General features: G+C 43.0%; 1 protein-coding gene across 1 annotated transcript; it reads right to left on the minus strand.

Moving 5' to 3' along the window:
* Window positions 1–5622: 5622 nt before the first annotated feature.
* On the minus strand, window positions 5623–13023 carry LOC311022550 (Krueppel-like factor 15). Its single transcript, XM_084023866.1, has 3 exons — window positions 12885–13023; window positions 10438–11595; window positions 5623–8542 (listed from the first exon to the last, which is right to left on the minus strand). The coding sequence occupies exons 2-3, from the start codon at window positions 11526–11528 to the stop codon at window positions 8374–8376; spliced, it is 1260 nt and encodes a 419-aa protein (XP_083879992.1). The 5' UTR covers window positions 11529–11595; window positions 12885–13023; the 3' UTR covers window positions 5623–8373.
* Between the last annotated feature and the right edge of the window lie 8852 nt (window positions 13024–21875).

The following is a 21875-nucleotide window of genomic DNA, read 5'->3' on the forward strand; positions in this document are numbered from 1 at the left end:
TCGAACTCCCGCGAGAACCTCCAACCTGCAAGTGACTCCCATGGACCTGTAGTGACTCCTGCATACACATGCCCCATCTTCAGCTATTCAGCCGCAAAGTCCTCAGGTGCCTGCGTAAAGTGGATACACTTATGGTAATACCATCTATATGACTCAGAGACAGGACTATCTCCCAGTGTCTTAATCCCAGATCAAAGTAGAACTTGATCAAACTAAACAAGTCGGTCATGTTGGCCTCCATTATCGAGCTTTCACAAAGGAATGAATGCGTCTATTGTTTCAAATGCTGTCTAAACTCAGAAAAAAAAATATTCAGAAAATCAGAAAAAAATTACTCTGAAAAACAGAAAAAAAAAAAAAATTACTCCGAAAAACAGACCAAAAAAAAATTACTCAGAAAAACAGACAAAAAAAATTTACTCAGAAAAACAGACCAAAAAAATTACTCCGAAAAACAGACAAAAAAATGTATTACTCCGAAAAACAGACCAAAAAATTTATTACTCAGAAAAACAGACCAAAGAAATAAATTACTCAGAAAAACAGACCAAAGAAATAAATTACTCAGAAAAACAGAAATAATTACTCCAAAAAACAAACCAAAAAAAAATTACTCAAGTGAATGCAATACGCTTCCGTATGTTACAAAGATGTCAAGTAATATAACATAACGTGTTTCTGAATAGAATGACCTATTAAACCAAAAAACAAACAAACATTGAGTTTACTGTTTAATCAAATGTGCTGTACAAATTAAATCTGATAAAAAGGATTGTTGCGACCAATATGAATTTACTTTTTTATATTTCTTTCTTCCCAGTTTGGAATGTCAAATTTCTGATAGGTAGTCGATCTGATAAATGTCACAAAAAAAGCACAGAGCAGATTTTTAAATTACACGATAAACTGTAGTGATTAAGGCAACCTATTAAGGCAGACTCTCATTAGCAACATAAAAACAGATCTTCTGGACGCCCCCAGAAGAAACTTCAGAAACTGCAAGTGTGAGTTCAGATTCACCAGCAGGTGGCAGCATATCACAGCAGTGTCACACTATTATAACCGGCCCTCAGCAAAACGTTAGTGTCCTTCTATAGGGTTATTCTGTTGTTAACACAGGGTTAACCATGTGGTGTTTGGGTTCCCCCTATTAACATCTTCTTCATGTTTACAATGTGTTAATGTTTGACATAGATGTACTGCACATTTGTTGGAAACCAGCACCTTACTCGCTGCAGGCTTGAGATTATACTGTAAATTATTGTTAGTCAACGGGTTTAAAGAGGCTAAAACATGGCATCGTTGGACAGAGGTGAAGTATATTTAGATAAACAATGTGGACATTGTTGTAGAATCCCAAAATACAAGTATGAAGCTGAACATGAGCGAGATACTGTATGTCTCTTTTAAAGCAACACTAATTGATTTTGTTTGGCAACTTTGGGGCAGCACAAGAAGCGTAAACATGCAAACTGGAAACTTCACACAGAAAGCTGACCTGAAGCCAGATTTGAACCTGGGCTCCCCCTTGTGTGTCTTAGACCTGCATTCTCTCTGCTGGCCAGTAGGGGGCAATTATCCTGGTTGCAAAAAGGAGTCTGATAGAAGTCTATGAGGAAATGACCCTACTTCTCACTTGATGTATTATCTCAGTAAACATTGTAAACATGAGTTTATGCTCTCAATCTCTAGTGTTAAGCCTTCTTAAATACAGCATGATGTTCATTTAACCAAATAGATGATAAAGCAGTGGAAGCTTTAGGGCCTGCTACCTTGTGATTAACAGGTTGGTACCATGGTGTTGTCCCCTCTGGGAGTTCTCTGTGTTTTTGTCGTAGAACTTAAACACTTCCACGGCATTTGTTCAGTTCATGAAAGGTAATTGGGACATTTTGGCCGCCTGAAAACACCTTATTCAGCATTCGCTTATACTTAGCTCCACCGTTTCATGTCACCTCTCATTTGCAAAGCACCACGATGGCAACAGCAGCATGGAAACAGCAGTCCAGCAGAAAAAGAAGTCTTTAGCTGCTGAATGCTCCACTGCGCTCACCAGTTAGTAGCTAACTTTGTCCGTCCGCCATTTGGTGTGGTGCAGTAAGAGTACAGCGGGTGTCTCAGAGTTTCTGTGCTGAAAACAGCTGCTCGCTGGGGGAAACCATGGTGATGAGCGCATGTTGTGGGTCATAAAACCAAAACAATGAGACTAAAGTGCTTCGTGCAGCTGAGAGCGACTCCAGAGTTGGGTTATAATTCTCTGTTGGTTCATCACTACAAGCAGTTCCTTTCAAATTACACGTAGTATTGAATCCATTATTATAGTCTGTTTCTGAAAATGTGAACATGTATACGGATTCTTGAAGAAATACAAGTTCTCCGCTTTACACGTTTAATAACACCTGGACGCGTCACTCCACTTTCCACGCTGCCGAGCGCAGAACAACATTGAGTGACACGGAGGAAGTCGACAGGTTTTTTGTTTTTTTTCTACTGCACTTTTTTTGTTTGAGGACTGTTAAAAAAGTAAAATTTCCCTTATTTGGATTGATAGTGTGTTATGCTACTTTACACAGTTGGCTACTAAACGCACGACAAAACATTATTGCAAATTGCTCCGCCGTGCAAACAGGAAAAGCAACAGTCGCAACGCGTTTGTTTGCTTCGTTTGCTTCTTGAAATGGTGGTTTGTGTGAACTGTGTTGATGCAACAACACCATTTTCTCAATGAGTTTTGCAAGAAGTGTTGCATTTTGGAAGCGACGCCTAGTGATTTGCTGGTTTGGTGGAAGGTTTTGTGGTTAGTGTGCAGAGTTTTACAAAATAAATAGCCTGTAATTTGATAGATAAAACAAAACATTATATAAGGACTATGTTTTAGTGTTGCTTTCAGATTTCTAGATTAATTCAGTTTAGCGTCCAACTGGGTCAAAAAGAGGAAGATAGGGAGAAAACATTTCATACATTCCTCAAATAAGTTCCTGCTGAATCCAGGAAGGATCAGCTTTAAAATCTCCATTGAGATAGAATAACAATGCTCCTCTCTTTTCTTTGGGAGGGACATATCCTTGTCTTGATTAGAGGGAATAGCTTTTCAAAGACTGTGCCGTTCCTCTTTTAAAAGGCAGTACAGTACTTTGTCCGACAGTAACCTCTGGTCACAACTGTTGTCAGCTACTGTTATTACGTTACAGCCTGGGGCCACTTCATTTCTTAAAGGAACCCCCCTCCTTCCCTCTCACCTCCTGATCCGGCCCACTTTCTCGCCTGCCTCAGCTACAGTTTATGAATCAAAACAACATGTGATGAAATCAGATGAGCAGTCTATTCTGACTAAATACTCCCAGATTGGTGACATTGCGAAAGAGCAAAGCAGGAAACGAGGCAACAATACAGATTTCTGCTTTGAAGCCAGCCCCAGTTTCCTTGGGCTGCTAAACACGAAACACAGGAATTCCAGCCTGATATGCGTGCACACAGAGCTGCAGCTTCCCCTCTGCCGCCGGGTGTGTTGGGCTGAGAGACGCTGCAGCACACTGCAGCAGTCACAGATTGGAAAGTGGTTGTATGATTGAAAGCTGCCTGCAGCATTCTTTGATTCAGAGACCAAGTGATGTGGCCTTGATGTGGTTATCCTGCCGCCCACATTCGGCGCTGAATGAAGTTCAAATTGGCGTCATTTCAAGTCACTAAATGAGTGGAGAGGCGGGGAATAGAGACTCGATGAAATTAGAGCAGGCAGGTTACTTCCAGGAAAGCAAAGCTCACTAGCATTCAAGCTTCTTTTCTGGTTTATAAAAGCAGGCTAAATACAAATGAGTGTTTCTGGATGACACAACACAGCAAAGTTGGTAACGTGGCTGATGTGCACCTATTTCAAAATACATGCAGAAAAAAAATCTTTGTATTTTTACATCAAAATCCAACATATTTCTCTTCCTGGGAAACAAAATATGACGCCTGCTTGCATCAGCTAGTACCAACCAATTCCAATAATATCATGACATCCATCAACCAATCGGCTACTTTTAGTGGCATAGAGCTCCAGAAGGTCATGAGCTCATCTTTCAGTGATCAAATTCAACGTTCTTTCTGTCCTGTTTCATTTGGAAATATGTCACGGTACGGAAGCAGATACTCTCAAAATCGCCATGAATCGACTTTAGAGTAACTTTGATCCACAAAGTAACTAGTCAATTAAAGTACTGATGTATGAATGTATTGATGTAGAAGTTTAAATTCGCAGAAAATGTAAATAGGTGAATGTTTCAGTGAATGTTGCTGCATTAGTTAATTCATTACATTAATAGTGTGTGGGCCGGCAGAAGAAGCTGAAAACACTTCATCTACAGCGTTACCATGGTGTCGTGATTAACGTGTCCTGAACTGGTTCACGGTTCAGAGAAAAGGAAGGAGAACACACAAAAGGGTGGACGTCAAAAATAAAAATGAAATAATGCTATGCACAAAACAACTGATGACGTGAGCAATCAGTAACATCAGTGGTTTGCCAGCGTGAGTGGAAAACAACGTATGAAGATGTTGCTGCGCACGAAAAGAAACCCCAACCCAAGAGAAACAGAGTGAAGTTTCCACTCATTTAATGTTGCGCCCCTGGAGAGTTGGTGAATACCAGTCTAGCTGCTAAATGCTCCAGGACGTCCACCTGCTAGTCTCTGTGTGTTGCTGTTTGGTGCAAGGCATGGAGCACAACCATGTAGCAGCTTCCTGCTGTCGGAGACCATATTGATGAGAGCAGGAAGCAAAAACAGCAAAGTTGCAGGTGGAAAATCTTAACAAGCGTAAAAGAGTGAGGCTCAATCCCAACAACCACACTGACAGACTTCTACAAGCGTTTAGGGTTCGCTGGGAGCCTTTATGCACACTTTCCGTAAATCCGCATTCATGCAGATTTTGAATTACCCATAATTCATAGTGTTGTAGGCTATACTTTTGTTGTGTTAAAAATATTCAATGCTAGATTATCGGCTTAGTCTCAGTGAAGTTATCATCTGTTAACAAACTTGTCTCGTGTTTGGATAATAATAATAATAATGATAAAGATTATTTATATAAAACCAGCAATCACAACATGCTTTAGAAGGAAGACATAAAAAGAACAAAGGATAGAATACAATGACAGATACTCAAAAGATTTCCACATATAGAATTGCAAACTATCTGAAGGTGGTCCACAACACTACAGGTAGCCTCCGAGACTGGATCTAACAGGAAGTAACTCTTTATGACTTCCTGTAAATTCTTTGAAGGCGGCTGGAAACTGTCCGACTGGCTCGCAGCTCTCCGTCTCCGTCTCCTGCTGCTGCCGCCTGAGCTCGCCTACTTTCTGAGACCAGACGCAGTTCATCTCCAAGAGCCTGTTTCCAGGAAGCACGTACACGAAAAAACTGGAAACTAAGAGGACGGCACATCTGTGTCCAGCCTCGCACATTAAATCTACATGGAATCACTATGTCAGCATTAAGAATGTATGAGAAAAAAGAACCACATGAAATCAGAGGAATGCCTAATTTATTCATCAACCTCAAATGTCTTTTCATTTTGATTAATGATGTTGTTTCGACTAAAACAAGTAAATTGAACAAATAATCTCATCCGCTCTGTAAGGAAAGAGAATGGAAGATGTTCATATCAGGTAGTAAAAATCATAAAATTGGACATGTTTTGCAGCAAAATGCTTGTATTTACACTATTTGGAGCCCTTGCAGCCTCTCAAGCCTTTACAAGGCGACGTCACAGTTCAGAATGTGAGATTTCAGGGCTTTGGGCTTGAAGCGTGATTTAAGCTCCCTGCACATGCGAGGGTTGCAAGGCCAAAGTGACGTCACACCATCAGACACACGGGTTCCAACGTTGTCGAACTATGCGGACGCTGATCAGCAGAGCAAATGGAGAACTTTGAGTCCGTTTGCCACAAGGAGTATAAAAGAAAAGTATTCATTTGGAAAATATAACCCAGGCCTTAGAAGCGACCCCCATCACGTAAACTCAAATAGTGACGAGTGCATCTTGAATGTACAGTACTCGAGTAATTGCACTTAATTACCACCGGTATGACGTCTAATTAGTGTTTACCAATGTACCAATCATTACAGTGCTATGTAAAATGGGAAATAACACCTTCTTTCCAACACTTGCATGAACCCAGCTATTACTGCTTCTCCCCTTCGGCCCTCGTAACTGTCGCTTTCGGGGAGCATCCCTCAAAAAACAACAAAGCATTTTCATTTTTTTGCTTTTTATTTTTGCAAATAGGAAAATAGCATATCTGGTATTCAAAACAAAATACAGCCTGTGTTCGACCAGATACACAAGCAGGACAGAGAGAAGCAGAGGGAGAGGGGGAGAGAGAGAGAACTGGATGATGATTAGGGAATACAGGTCTGGATGTAGGTCAGTAGAAGCAGCCTGGGGAGGCTCAGACACAAAGACAGCACCGTTTCAGACAGATAAACACGCCTGTCCGTCTGTCTGCTGATCAGTGGGTTTCTACATCACTAAGCATGGTTGATAAAAAAATAAAGAAGAAGAGTGAAACCGAACGCATCCATAATGCTGAGAGACAGAGATAAGAGGCCGATTGCTGTGTAAATGTGTGCCGCTACATGCAGAAGTGCTCTGTTTTCAAGTTCGCTCAAAAGCGCCGGCGTCGCTCCAGCTACGCCGAGGTCGCCGGTAGCTGGCGGTTCGCGGTAGCAAGCGGCCGCTGCTTCAACAGAGGCGCTCCAGTCTTGTAAAGCATTGCAGTCTCTTTGCGTGAAGCACTGGTAGGTTAAAAAGCACCAATGTGTGTGTGATCATAACTGCATAGTGCAGTTTAAAAACGTTGAAGATCTTTGTTTTTTTGGAACTGCTATAAGACCACAATGACTGTTCCTCACTTCCCAATGACACAAGTGCACTTGAGACCAGCAGACTTAGCTTAATGGTTTGTGAATGGGTAGAGTGGGACTCCAAACCCACACCATGATCCGACATTCCACGGATTGATGACGCTACAATCAAACTCCTGTAACGAACCACACACCTCTCCAGAAACAACTGAATATGCAGCAATTCAAAATGCTCACTGATTAAAAAACAAACGAACAAAAAACAATCTATATAAAGGCTACAAGCTGTACATGTTATCTTTCTTGTTTATGTTCAGTACACTTTATATCGAGTACACTAATACAGATGAGTGAGTAGATGTTAGCTGCCTTTCCAGCTGTTTAAACCATTAGCTTTTCTTGCTGCTAGAACGGACAGTTTTACAGTAACTGCTACTGTAAATAAGAAGAGAGCAGTGTTTCACATCACTTGCACCATCGAGCCAAAAATATAAACGTATAGGCTGAGTAGTTTTTCCAGGCCACGTAAGTCGGCTGCACAATGATTTCAAGAGAAAGTCAGACAACAAAAGAGCTTATAAACTGTCGGGCACCGAGGGTGGTGTCTTCATGCTCTCGCTGGGCCAGAACAGGGTTTTCTGGTTTGGCAACCCCCAGTTCAGATCACAGTTAAATTAGAGCAGTACAGTAGGATCGAGTGAGGTTGGTTTTTGTACTATGGACAAAAGGCATCAATAGAGATTATAGGGCATACTGGGGCTGAGAAGGCATACGGGTCAAAACGGGGTAGATTATCATTGGACGAATGCAACATCACAACTTTTTACCTCAGTTTGGCTGAATTGTGAGCAAAGCCACAATTTTTAGTCCGACAAAAAAAGATAATGTCTCAGCTTTTACTCCGAATATAAAGCCATACCATCCGAGGTGTAACTCTGAAAAAGTATTTAGGAGGAGATTCCGCTGCTTTAAAATCATAATTTCACCCTGCAGCGCTGGCAGGAAGTAAATGGGATTTTCACTTTAACAACGTACCAAAAAAAAAAAGAAGAAGTTGGGACGCTTTATCCACATGGACCCTGAAGTTTGGCTTTGATGAAGAAGGAAGAATCACAATAGGATTATAGAATTACAGACACGCCTATTGCTGGTTGCCACCCGACTTCCAACAGCACCTGGTAGCTTGGTAACAGCAAGCAGCGGTTGGCTTCTGCAACACCGTCTCCTGTTGTGCGTTTCGCCTCGTGTGTGTGGCGTGCGGAGGCCAGGAAATCCACTTTCAGCTGGGTTTTTCCTGAGGTGGCTGCTCAGTGTGAGACGGAGCCGCTCAGTGGGAACGGTGAAAGATACACAGCAGGGAGGAGAGAAAGGAAGGACAATATGAAAGTCAGCTCTCATGATTCTTCTGAAAGTTCTGCTTTTGAAGCACCAAAAGTCCTGAGGGAGACCCGGACCTCCGTACCTCCCCCCCTCCCTACGGTCATAGTAGGTGCAGGACAGGGTCTAGGCCAGCTGAAGGGGGTCACACGGTGGCTCTGATAATCCTGCTGGGCCTGGGGCTGCGGTGGACCTTCGTGTGTTTGGATAAGTGGTCGCTGCGGGCGAACTTCTTCTCGCACAGCGAGCACTCGTAGGGCTTGATGCCCGAGTGAGAGCGGCGATGGCGGGACAGTTCGTCAGATCGGGAGAACCTGGAGACACAAGAGTAGGCTGGTGGAGTCAAGAACACAAACACAAAGAAAGACACACCACATGTTTCCACTTCTGCCCAATAATGAATCTAATTGATCTGTCGATGATGAGAACAGCATTGTCTATATGCCCTGAGTGAGCTAATGTGGTGTTTAAGGGCATAGTAAGCAGGTCTAGTCCCACAATGTGAACACTGCTCTGAACCCGTTACAGAATACACACACAGTAAACTCTGGGGATCCCGAGGCTGCGGTCAAAGTTAGATTCCTAACTGAGTGAAATGACCTGGAAGAATAATCATATGGCAGGCATAATAATAGCTGACTGAATTCTGTTCAGGAAAGGTGCTCCCTCTATTATCTTCATAAACAGGATCCATTATGCTCCTTCTGTAGTGCATACTTGTATTTAAGGTTACTACTAGAAAATGTTAAAATGCCTTAATGCTCAAAAAAGACTGCTGCAGTTCTTCTTGGCTTCTCTCTCTACCAAGATGCTATATTTACTAAAAAAAACAGTGTTTTCCATTAATTCCATTGTCTTCGGTCTCCATCAGGTGATGTGGTGGTTCACTTTTACACTGTGATCTCAGCTTTAGCTCCTATCTTTGGCTTTTAAACCAGTTTTCACATCCTGGATATTTCCTTCAAATGCACATGGTGGAGCCTTTTGGACGTCTCTAAAATAGCTTTTTCATTTTCCTAAATATTTTCTCTTGCTTGATGGAGCAGCAGCAGGAGGCGGGGCTCAGCGCAGGGTAAATCAATCAATCGATAATTGAAATGAATTTGTTGGGAAAATATCGAAAAATATCACCAATTTCAGCTACGCAAATGATGACTTTTTGTTTCACATAACATGTACAATGAATATATTTGGGCTTCTTTTCACACAAACATAAATAAATAAACGAGTGATAACTGCTTGAATACCTATCGTTAGTCAGTTACTTTGGATGATGCTACCGGTTTTCTAACACTTAATACGGAAAAAGAGCAAACGATTGAAAGTGTTTGCTTTCTATGTTGTGATGACTTAGTGGGTAAGGAAGTGACCAACATGAGCACTGGGTGAAAAACAAAAAACAATGAGCCAATGCAGAGGTCACTGGCAAAACAATGCAGGGTCGTCTCAACTTTTGATGCACAGTATTCTATAATGTTATAACCAGCTGTGTGTGTTTTAGTATCTGATAACCTCCAATGCATCCCCTGTGCATCAACCTGCTGGAAATCATATTACTTTAATGTTGACTTTAAACGTACTATGTACTGTTAAGGTACGTTCACACCAAACGCATAGCGATGTTTGGCTCGGGGCTGTAGCATACAAAGTCAATGCAAAGACACAAATAGGCGTAAATTACGCAAATTGAATGGGGAAAAAGATTTGAAATATTTCAACCTGCTAAGAATTTGCAGGACAATGTGACTCGAAAGCCAATCAGCATTGAGATTCTCCTCTACATATCAGTACTATGTACTGATGTGAGTACTGTCTGTGGTACAGCTATGCTCATGTGATGTTATTTCAAGTGTTGATGGAGTAGCTACAATGTTAGCATAGCCTCGCTCTGATCGATCCAAACTCCATTCAGAAAAGCACTTCAAGTGATTTGCGGACAGACCTAACAAACCATGACTTCACACGCCAGCAGATCTGGGACTTGTATAAAGCAACAATAGTGGTAATTTCAGCCATGACTGATGCAACATTGTCTGTGTCAACATGGAGGTCAACCCCCCTCCTCTCTGCCGTTTCCAGCCTAGCTGATGCAAATAAAAGTAAACTATCCTGCGAATAAATACAACTGATCCTGTGGTTGAACTGGAAAATTCACTTTGCGTTTGGTGTGAACCTTTAAACGTGTAACACTAAACATCACGCCACATACCTCCAGCCGCACTCTGGCCAGCTACACGTGTAGGGCTTCTCTCCAGTGTGCCGGCGGAAGTGAGCTTTCAGATGGCTGCTTTTTGTGTACATCTTCCCACAGCCTGGGTGGGAGCACTTATGGACCCTCTCTGTAGGCGGCAGCCTGGTCACCCGGGGGGCCACGGCCTTCAGCAGACCATTGCCCTGGCCCCCAACCCCAGTCATGCCCGTGATCTCCAGAGTCCTCATAGTGATGGGCAGAGGGGCGATCTTCACGTACTTCTGGTCAGCCAACTTGATATCTCCCCCGTGTAGTGATACCAAGGTGGTGGGGGTGGAGGGCACCTGCGGGGCCAGAAGGGTGAGATTTTGTCCGGTTGCACCCTGGAGCCCCATGACTAGATGAGTGAGCCAAATGCCACTTTGGGCCCCAGGAGGAGAGCCTGCTGGTGGCGGAGGCTGGGCCAGAGGGAGGGGCTGGAGCTGGAGAACCAGCGGACCGCCCAGGAGCACTGGCGGGGTTAAGGTGGACGGTGAGGAGTTCACATGGGCAGAAGGGGAAAGATCAGCTGGGCTGGGGCTGGCTCGCTCCTTCTGAAGGGTGTTTGAAGTGCAAAGAGATACACTAGTCCCCGGGTCACAAGTCTCTGAGGAAGCAGTGAGGGGTGCAGTGGAGGATGGAGAGTCACTGCATGGTAGAGGGGAGGCCTCCTCTTTGGGGACCAGCAGCCCCTCTTTGACCTGTTCCATCTTTTCCCTCAAGAACTCCTCTATGTCCTCCAGGGTTGGGGAGAATGGGGAAGAGGGATGGAAAGGGAACTCTGGTAGCTTCGGCTCCTGATTGGCAGGTTCCCCTTCTCCCTCCGCTCCTAGAAAAATGTGTAGACTTGCCCCCTCGTCCTCATCTTCCTCCTCCTCCTCATCTTCCTCCTCTCCAGGGCTGGGGCTGTTCATAGCCCCCAACTCCCCGGCATCGGGGCTGTCGCAGGAGGCTGAACTGCCCCTCTCGCTGCAGGCTCCGTCTCCCAGGCCGAGGGAGAAGAGGCTGCTGCCGCTGTCCCTGAACAGGTCATTCTCCAAGCTCAGCGGTCTGCTGCTGAGAGACACCATTGATCCAAGCCAAACGCAGAGGACAGGATGTTGAGGAAACACAATCCAGAAGTGGGTTCACAAAAACCTGCAAGGGCAACATTGAGACTGGATTTTATTACTGGATCGCTAAATTCTTAGAAACCCAGTTTTAATATTGTTTTTCCTCCTACTTTATTCTTTGTTTATTGTATTCTACTAAGTTGATGGGCCAAAGGCAAGTTCCACTTCCAAATTAAGATTCTATTTTAATCATAAATGAGGGCTGGGTGGTATGGTTTAAAAAATAAATTTAATAGTTACACGTCTAAACTACATTTTGACACAGGGCACCACAACAAAACATTAACAGATTTGGTAATTGTATTGTACTTTATTGATGGGCCAATTAAGTTAGATTCTTTTTTAAACCATAAATGATGGCTAGGTCATATGGTTGAACTAGATTTTGACACAGGGATCCTCTACGAGACATTGTTAAAATACTTCATGCATCACCTGCCTTTAGTTATTGTTGTACATTTGTGGTACATGCTGTGGAAAAAATTAGCAATTAATAGGAAACCTGAAACCAATTGACATCTAGAGAACCAGGGGCTTTTGTGGCCCTGAGAGGCTGGCCCCCGGGGATGTTTTCTATGTTGCCCTGGTGGTGATCCTGCCCGAGTAACAGCCAGGCACATCTGACATTAGGCCTATCCCATCTTTTAAAGTTTGTGTTGTCAAAGACGACTATTCCCCTCAGTCTTAACTTAAAAAATAGGCCATCATCTGTGGGCCAAAATAATCATTTAGGCTGGTACTACATAGTGTCGGTTGTTAAAGTGAGGCCTGGGTAAAAGATAAATACAAGCAATGTAATGGAAACCCCTTAAGTAAAGAAAGTAGGATCATTTAAGTAGAAACTTAAGGGATCTTTAAAGTTAATATTTATCTAACTCGACCCCCGGCGGTGTGAGCTCGACTTTGAGAGCATATCGCCGCCCTCAGCGCGGTGAGAAACTGTTCATTTGCTTATGTAAAGCGTGTTTACTGCCGCTGTCAGAGCGTCGGGCACATGTTGCAGCAGGGCCTGATACTTTACACGGCGCTGGGTAAACACGGCCCGCACTGACGCGCCCATAACCGTGTCGAGAGGAAAAACGAGTCGTGTGCTCGGGACTATCGAGACTGGAAAGCGGAGGACAAATAAACGGCGTTTTGGTTCTTTGAAAGGCAGAAGCGGTCGGCAACATGGCAATCCGCCTGAATGCAGCGGCGCCCGCATAGCAAATCCACGAGTCTCAAGTTCGGCTGGGTCAAAAATGTTCTATTTATACTCCCCGTCTCTCCGGAGGAGCCGAGCAGGAGCAGCCCGGACATTTTGGCTCGACCTACCGTGTGTAGTTGGAACAAGGCTCGGCGTGAAAAGCAGCGCCGTCGACGGCTCCTTCTATTCCCCTGTTTCCTTTTTTTCCTCCGTCGTGTTATTGTCGTAGCACACTCACATCCCGTCCTTGCCACGGGTCCATGTTGGCATTCCTTTTCCCAGCGTCACGTGACAGCATTGCTGCACAACTCGGAGGCACGGGTCCTGTTTCGCGACTCTGATTGGCCGCGTGCAGCGGAGGCTCGCCCTAAAAGGAGCGCTCTGATTGGTTGCCGCTCGATAAATTCTAGACTGCCATGTGTTGATTGAGGGGTCACTGTACCACGACTAAACACTATACTATGTGGCCTATTGATGGTGTAAACAGGACAGGGACTGGACAAAATAGTGGTTACACTTATCAATGTAACAGTTTAGCCCTTTTACACCAGAGCAGCTTCAGGACTCTTTGTAAGGCATCCGCAGTTGTTGTTCCAGAGAAGAAAGGGGAGGAAATCTGACAACATCCTGCTGTTGCAGTTGAGTATACTGTACTATATCATAGGTATATATAATACCCAACTTTGATGATAACAAGGCAACATTTATATCCTGTTATGCAGCCCAGTTTGGGGCTAAGAGCTTTGGATCCCCCAAACGTTGATGTTAAAATGACAAAGATTGACACAGGTTTGTGTCTGTTCCACTTGTGGTCTCTGAAAGGCAACATCTCAAGGATGCCCCGTTGACCTTGTTCTTGCCTGAGTCATTCAAAAAGTATCCAAAAATCCAAATCAGGATTCATATATACAAAAGTGAAAGTGAAGATGCGTGATACATCACCCACTGTTTATGTTTTTCATGTTTATCAAGTAAATGAATGTCTGTAAAACATTTTGAATAATCATAATGTTACCCTAATAGGCTGTGTGCTTGCAACATGACAACAAGCCGTGGATTTCTGTTTCCAACTCCAACACAGATAACCCTCAACATCCTGTTGCATTTTGCATCCGTCCGGTATCAATCACAGCTTATCCTGTTTAGGGTCGCGGGGGGGCTGGAGCCAGTCCCAGCTGACATTGATTGAAGGCAGGGTTCACCCTGGACAGGTCGCCAGAGGGCTGACAGACTGGCAGACAGACAACCATTTACACTCACTCACACTTATAGGCAATTTAGATGAATCATTTACCTATCCCCTGGTGTATCTTACTTTAGAACCAAACAAACCAACTCATCCTTTAAATATGAAACAATTAGATCATGCATCTACACAATACTACAGTAAGAGTCACTGCAACTCCCTTTAATGGCAACGCATAATCAATATGACATCTTGTTGTCTTGATCTTTGCCATGCCCCCCATGGGGCGCATGGCTGGATTAACCTGCTATAGGGCACTGACGCTTTGAAGTTGATCAAAGTTATCAAACCATATATTTTTTAAATGGTTAAAGTTACTGTTAGGAACTTTTAAATGGTTATTATAATATTCTCAATTTCATACTGATGCCTGGTTGATGCAAGTTCAACAGAAACTCCTTCAGGTCAGACTGTAGCGGGGTCTCTGGCAGTGTCCAGCCCACCGGAGACAGACCCTTCAATCTGAGAGCCGCTCCTCCTCCGGCCAGGAGCAGTGGTTTGTCTCGCTGCTCTGCGAGAGACCAGCACCATGCTGGTGGAGGCATTCCTTCACCATAATATACACTGCACACGTGCTTTGTCACTCTGTATGTGGAGAGCTATAGCACTAACACATGGAGAACAACACACACCCTGAACATGGATTCAAATAACGGTGCTAACCACTACATCATCATGCAGCCCCAGAAACAATACCATTTTGAATCTTAAAAATACAATACAACATTTTCAGTCATTTACATAAAAGAAGAATGGATTGATTGATATGGATTGATTCATTTCAACACTTTTATTTTACTTTTACAGGCCTAAATTGTTTTATGAAATGCCATATAGCATTACATATAAATTGTATTGTTTATTTTACAGGTGGAAACATCTTTATACATTATGGGAATAAATATGTCAGAGATTCCTTTGTAAATCCTATGCCATTGGTTATTAGTATCATTTATCCCACAGTTCTGGTTATGGAATGGAACGGTTCCCATATGAAATATCAGATGACACATACAACTCTGTCCTGCTTGCCAATGACAATAGGAAAAACAGCGACATGGAAATTCATGTTGGGATGAATGATGTCAGTGTAAAAACTTGTGATTGTGTGTTTGGAACAAGTAATGCAATCATCATCAACAGGAATTATTTTTAATACGAGACTTGCCCTGCAGTGGAAGAGTGCTGTTTGTGTATATTGCTGCAACAACACAGAGCAGATGTAGGGAACCAAAATCAATAAATAGCTGAACAATAATTGAAATTGTACTTCAGTACCATAAACCACCATCAGAGTTGAATTTAAAGTTTGAACGGTGTAATCAATATTTTACATCCACATGGAACACTATAAAAGATTTAAATGTGACTTTAAACAAATTAAAAGTACTACAAATGAATAATATTAAACAAAAATCCTCAAAATTTGCAATACCATAATCATTTTTGGGACAGTTGTATCTCCGAAGCAAACACTATCCTCTCTAGTCGTGTTCCTTTCGATAACCTCTATTAGTTACATCATCACCAACACAACACACTTTATGAAGGATAAGGTGTTTTGAGGAATATCTTTGTCAGTCTTGACATGGTGTTGATAAGCTGCTGATCTGTTGTACAAAGGGGCCCTCTGGTGGTTCAGCAGAGCCACTCAAAGTCAGACTCTAAGTAAAACTTCTACACTAACAGAAGATGATTGAAATAATTCAAAAGTCTAACATACACACACACACACACACACACACACACACATTAGACTTTGTGTGTGTGTGTGTGTGTGTGTGTGTGTGTGTATGTTAGACTTTATGTAATGTTATAATCATCCAAACTACAGTAACTTTAATGTCATTATTATTACTTTTAGCCTTACCCATTATAAAATGATGGGTAAGGACCTGCATGCTTGTATAACATTCTAGCGTTAAATGTACTGAAAAGTTCAAACTAATATACACATTCAAATTGAAAAAATCAATGGGGTTTAAAACATCCATGAATACACATTTTTTTTCTCTAAAGGCAAGAAGTCCTGGTAAACAAAACAAAAAGTGATTATGACAATGTTACAATGTTTCACAATCTCTGAACCCATTAGTTATCAGTCTGACGATGACCAGCATCTTGTGGTAAGAGCCTTCATATTTCTGGGCTTCTGATGTAAAACCAGGCCAAGACTTCCTTTTCCGTGCTTTCTCATTGTTTACAATCTGATTATCATTTTAAGATGGAGACTGGAGTTGGAGCCGAGAGACGACGTGTATGTCCGGATTGTTTCACATTTGTTTACAAGCTCATTTTAAACCAATAACAAGCTAAATCATCATCAGATGGCCAGTGGGATATTCCTGATATTCAGATTGTTGACTGTTAACCGACATCCAGCCTGCTCCAACATGATTGGTCAATACTACTCGGTCTATGAATGGAAACCAGAACACTTCCAATGACAAAATCTTGTCCCGTTGCCAAAAGAATCTATATGTTTAAACGCAATTTGTTTATAGAGATTTTTTGTTACATAACTCCCATGTCATGTGTCAAACGGTATGCATGCCTAGGAGGGCATTCCAGACGTCCCGGACTGCTAAATCGAGATCTTTGCCTTCTGACACAGCTCCCTCTTCACCACAACGGTCCAGGTACAACACCGCATCTATGCTACCGCCGCACCCAGCCGCCAATCCCTCACTCCTGAACAAGACCCGGAGATACTTGAACTCTCCCGCTTGGGGCAGCAACTCACTCCCAATCTAGACCTATTTTAAGTCAAGATTAAATATGTAACTTATTTTAAGTCACATTAAAATAAGTAGGGCAATGTTTGTTACATACTGTTACGTAAGTATGTGATATATTTTTGTACATAACAAAAATACTTATTTTAACCCAATTCGAGACGATGGCACTGGCCTTCAAGGCCATCAATGGAACGGCACCCATCTACCTTCAAACACTGGTCAAACCACACGCCCCGATGTGAGCATTTCGCTCCTCTACTTCAGCTGGCCGGCTGGTACCACCATCGCTGAAATCAAACAAATGTCGCTCAGCAAAGTCCAGACTCTTTTCTGTTCTGGCGCCTCAGTGGTGGAACGAACTCCCGACCAATGTCAGGACAGCAGAGTCATTTGCCATCTTCCACAAAAGGCTCAAGACTCACCTGTTCAGACTTCACCTCCACTCACCCCCCCTAAAAAAAAGAAATTGCACTTCTATGTTCTTACCAATAACACTTTGATCATAGCACTGTTGTTTTGAAGGTATACTTGCTGAACAGCTACTACTTTACTCAGACGAGGATCTAACACTTGTTCTATTTTTTAGCTTTTACTTTATCGGTAATGATATGTTGTGGTTTCTTTCTTTCGACAAATGTACTTATTGTAAGTCGCTTTGGACAAAAGCGTCTGCTAAATGCCCTAAATGTAAATGTAAATGCAGTAATTTACCTGGACCATGAATAACAGAATAACCAGTATCGCCCCAAACATGTGGGACACGTGGCTTTATATAAAAGGCTGAATTTTATTAGGCAATTAGTGTCAGTCAGTTATTACATACTGGCTGTGACTGATCCTCCATAGAAGCCGAACTGAGCATACGGAGGAGAAGACTGCAGTAGAATGCACCACAGAAGGAGTGTCAAGACTCCAGTGTGGTTTCTTAGCAACAGGACACAGCAGGATATCGCTCCCCATCATTGCCTATGCAACAACATACTGTATATATATATATAGATAGATATATGTGTATGTGTGTGTGAATATATGTATAGGCAAATTGTATACATGAAAATAGGTTCTATGCACCGTTTCACTGATTTTACTCAAATGAAATAGTTCCTGTTGCGATGAGAGCAGTGGTTTCATCCAACTCATTACTGGATCCTGAGAATGTGCTGTCTTAAACTGATTTGGCACGTGGCAGGCACCTTGACCTTGCAATGACAATACAATACAATTCTTAAAAAAGGGTTGCTTTATGTGTGTTGAAATGAATGCAGTAACTGAGATGTGGCTCAGAGAGTGAGTTGTCCTCCAATCGGAGGATCCATGGTTCCATTCCCGGCTCCTCTGGTCCACATGCAGCAGTGTCCTTGGGCAACTTACTGAATTGAATGAGTTTAATTACATTGGGAAGGCCATCAGTCAATGTGTTTGAATGGTAAATGTAGATTGAATGTAGTGTAAAGCTCCATTTCTATGTGTTTAACCCTCATCCTACCAACTGGGGGCCGGCAGAGACATTATTCTATTTTCATGTCTAGTATATTCTACTCTAAATGGACCATAATTTACTAAATTAACACATCGTGCTGTATTGACGAAGACTTGAAACTAGAGGCCATAAACTCATGTTTACAATGTTTACTGAGATTTTCTCAAAGACATCAAACATTCTTTCTGCAACCAGATGGGTCGCCCCCTGATGGCCAGTAGCGAGAATGCCTTGTCTTCACTTTTCCCAACTGGAGGTTGTTACCTGGCTTGGACTTTAGACTTTGCAACTCTGGAGACCTTTTACATGCACAATAAACTATGTAACACGCTAAAGGAAAAGGGGGGGAAACAGAAAAGCCTAATATGTCACCTAAATGACAAAAAAACAGTATTTTGAATCACGGATCCATCTTCAGATCACGTTACCTGTGACAGAAGGTAGGTGCCATCCAGTATCGCCATGTCAAAAAACAACCCTCCCTGTGAGACCGATGTGCAGTCTGCTTCATCTCCGTCACCTCCACCCACACACAGCGCAACATGGGACAATCCAATGGAGGGCTCTGCCCCATTGAAAGGCAGTCCCCCTGTGTGGCTGCAGAGCAGTGGAGGCATGGGCTTGGGCAAAAAAGCCTTGAAGAGAGGAGGATGAAAGAAAGCAAAGGGAGGATGGCACTAAGATTGACATGCGTATTTAGATTTCATCACTCAATGATAGTAGCCTTCCACAAACTGCGACTGTCTTGAGACCACCACAACACACGTACCTGCAATGAAAAACAGAAAGGCTTGCAGTCTCATGCACAGACAGATGATCCCTGTTACAACACACATGTAAAAGTGCATTGACAATGTTTCTGGATGAATCTCATAATGACAGCAGCTAACTGTGTGATGAGTGAACCTAGATCTGGATTCTGCTCAATGAAATGTCACAATCAGCGTAACGAGTTGAGGTAAAATGTGGAGTGCCTAATGCTTTGACTCCTTTGACACCAAACTGGTAGAGTCACAAGAAGCAGCATGACCTTCACCCTCAGTCCCGAGCACATACGTCTTACCCTCTACCATTTTACAGTCACGTCACGCACAGAGACACAAGGAGAGAGGGAAACAAACACCAGTAAAACACTCCCTCAGGTGTGTCTGTTGCCACTTTAACTAGGTGTTGCTGACACATTAATAACATACAGTTCTTAGAGTGCTTAAATACAGGGGTTATTGACACCTGTAGCCAATGAAAAGTGTGCCAAACTGAATGCACATTCTCTTAACAACACACTTTTATGAAATGTGTTTCATTGGTCTCTACATCGCTAACTGCCTTTCCACACTGACATGTGTGAAAACACTTTCAGATGCTCTATAAATAGACCGCAGCTTAACAATTGTCTTCTTCTACTGCACGTTTGCTCTTTGTGGACATTTTGAGTAAAAAATAAATGTTTACCCTTATTTGTATTAACAGTGTGTCATGTTCAGATCCACACTTCACACATTTGGATACCTGTGTCTGTGTGTTTACTACATATGACGAACTGCTCTGTCCTGCACACAGAAAAAACTAAGTGTTTTTTATTGATACGATCACAGTTGGTGCTTCATGTGCTGATTCAAATGATGACGGACTCAAAAACACAATTTGCTCAAAGAGTTTGAAGAGCTCCTAATATGCCACCGCCCTGAGGGTTTGGTGGCGTGTTTTATGTTTTATTTATTTCACTTTTATTCAGCTGGGATAATGCCTTTTAGATGATGAATGTCATTGCCCTGGCAAAGATGGTAGTGTAAAAGTGTAACACAAGCACTACTTAAAGGTCCCATATTATGAAAAACAGGTTTTCTCTGGTCTCTACACCTATAAACTGGTCCTCCCTGAGCCTGTCAACTCCCAGGATGAGGAACACATACAAGCTAACTCTGTGTTAGCTTGTATGTGTGTGCTAACCACTTCACACCGGACTGCTTCAGTAATGAGGGTCAGTACAAAGCTGGCTTTGCCTCGACACTGACCCTCGTAAAAGGATCTGTCCCAACCATACGGGACCCAGCAACTTCACCTGAGCCACATAGGTGAGCCATAGCGATACATCCAAGTGAACATTGGTGCATGCTGCCGCTAGCATAACAGACATCGTCGGAGCCATTAGCATTTAAAGGTGCAGGCACAGAACCAGCCTGTTCTCAGCAGAGCAACTTTTAGACAGCTGAAATTCAGTACCACGGATGGGTTTGGAGCAAAGCATATCGACAACAGTGTTGTTGGACCTCTGACGGCTGTGTGAAGTTGATGAAAAACAGTATAATATGGCACCTTTAAAAACACATAAAAGAGACGACAGACTTTAAACAAAGTATTGTTATTCAGTGTCAAGACAAGTACATGCAGTGCTTAAATGAACCGTTATCCTGCATCTTGCATGTTTATGATATTATTTCATTTAAAGTGTCTCTGTAGGTAAAAAACGGTACAGGTTCTCGTATCTAATTTGTCCCCATGATAGTTTTTGGTGAGTTCATGTCTTTCCATATTGCTGCACAGATCCTGACATTTTCATTCATTCATTCAATTCCTCTGTTCAGGTTAAGCGTCACCATGTGAGTGTAAAGGGTGTTCTGTAACTTTAGAACTTTAACTCTCCATTAAAGTAAACAGGCAACGTGGTGGTTTGTCAGCGGGACTCGACCCCGGGACTCCACGCCGGGACTCCACGCAGGGACTCCACGCTGGGACTCGACCCTGGGACTCGACACAGGGACTCGACGCCGGGACTCCACGCTGGGACTCGAGCTGAACTGGGAAGCAGATTGGTCCGTAACGTAATGACTTGTTCCGACATACTATGAGTTCTTTCTACATACTACACTTCCGACATGACATTTTTTTGACATACTAAACGATAACATTCTTTTGACACACGATTCAATGATTTGTCATGTCTTTTTTGTATCTGTACGTTTTGAGGCCATGAACAACACGCCTTCCCTGATCTGCTAAAGGATGTCCTCACAGTCCTGTTTGACACCTCTCATGTCCATGCTATCGTTCCCAAGTGCCTCAACTGCCTCCGTCATACCAAGTCTCCTGCAGCATCTGAATGACTACCGTCCCGTATTATGGACACCCATTAAAATGAAGCACATTAAAAACCGCTCCCACCAACTCTGGACCACCACTATGCTTGCAGAGCCACCAGGTCCACAGACGATGAGTATCCACTGCCTTGCACTCTGCACTCCGGCAAAATACAAGTCCGAATGCTCTTCGTGGCCTTTAGAGCTGCTTTCAACACACACACCACAACAGCTGAGAGGGAAGCTGAGCACACTGGGCTTCAACACCCTGCTTTGTAACCGGATCCTGGACTTCCTCACTAGCAGGCCACAGTCAGTCAGGGTAGGAGACCGAGCACCGGCTCTCCACACGGCTGTGTGCTCATTTTAGGAAAGGTTGCAGTGCATCGAAAAGAGTAACCCCCCCCTCCACCCATCATGACAGCACCCTACAGAGGAAACATTGAGAGCGTCATAACTCTGCATCATTACCTGGTATGGGAACTGTACAGCTACTGAGCCCAAGTCCATACAGAGAATAGTTAGAGCAGCAGAAAAAATCATAGTGTCAGGTGTCTCTCTCCTCGCCATGTCTGACA

This window comes from Eutrigla gurnardus (assembly GCF_963514095.1).
Source record: "Eutrigla gurnardus genome assembly, chromosome: 2".
Classification (NCBI taxonomy): domain Eukaryota; kingdom Metazoa; phylum Chordata; class Actinopteri; order Perciformes; family Triglidae; genus Eutrigla; species Eutrigla gurnardus.

Excerpts from the sequence above, each read along its gene's own strand:
- LOC311022550 (XM_084023866.1), bottom strand. The coding sequence starts at position 11,528 with ATGGTGTCTCTCAGCAGCAGACCGCTGAGCTTGGAGAATGACCTGTTC. Across the intron at positions 8,543-10,437 it reads TGGCCAGAGTGCGGCTGGAG|GTTCTCCCGATCTGACGAAC; the intron begins GTATGTGGCGTG and ends TTGTGTCTCCAG.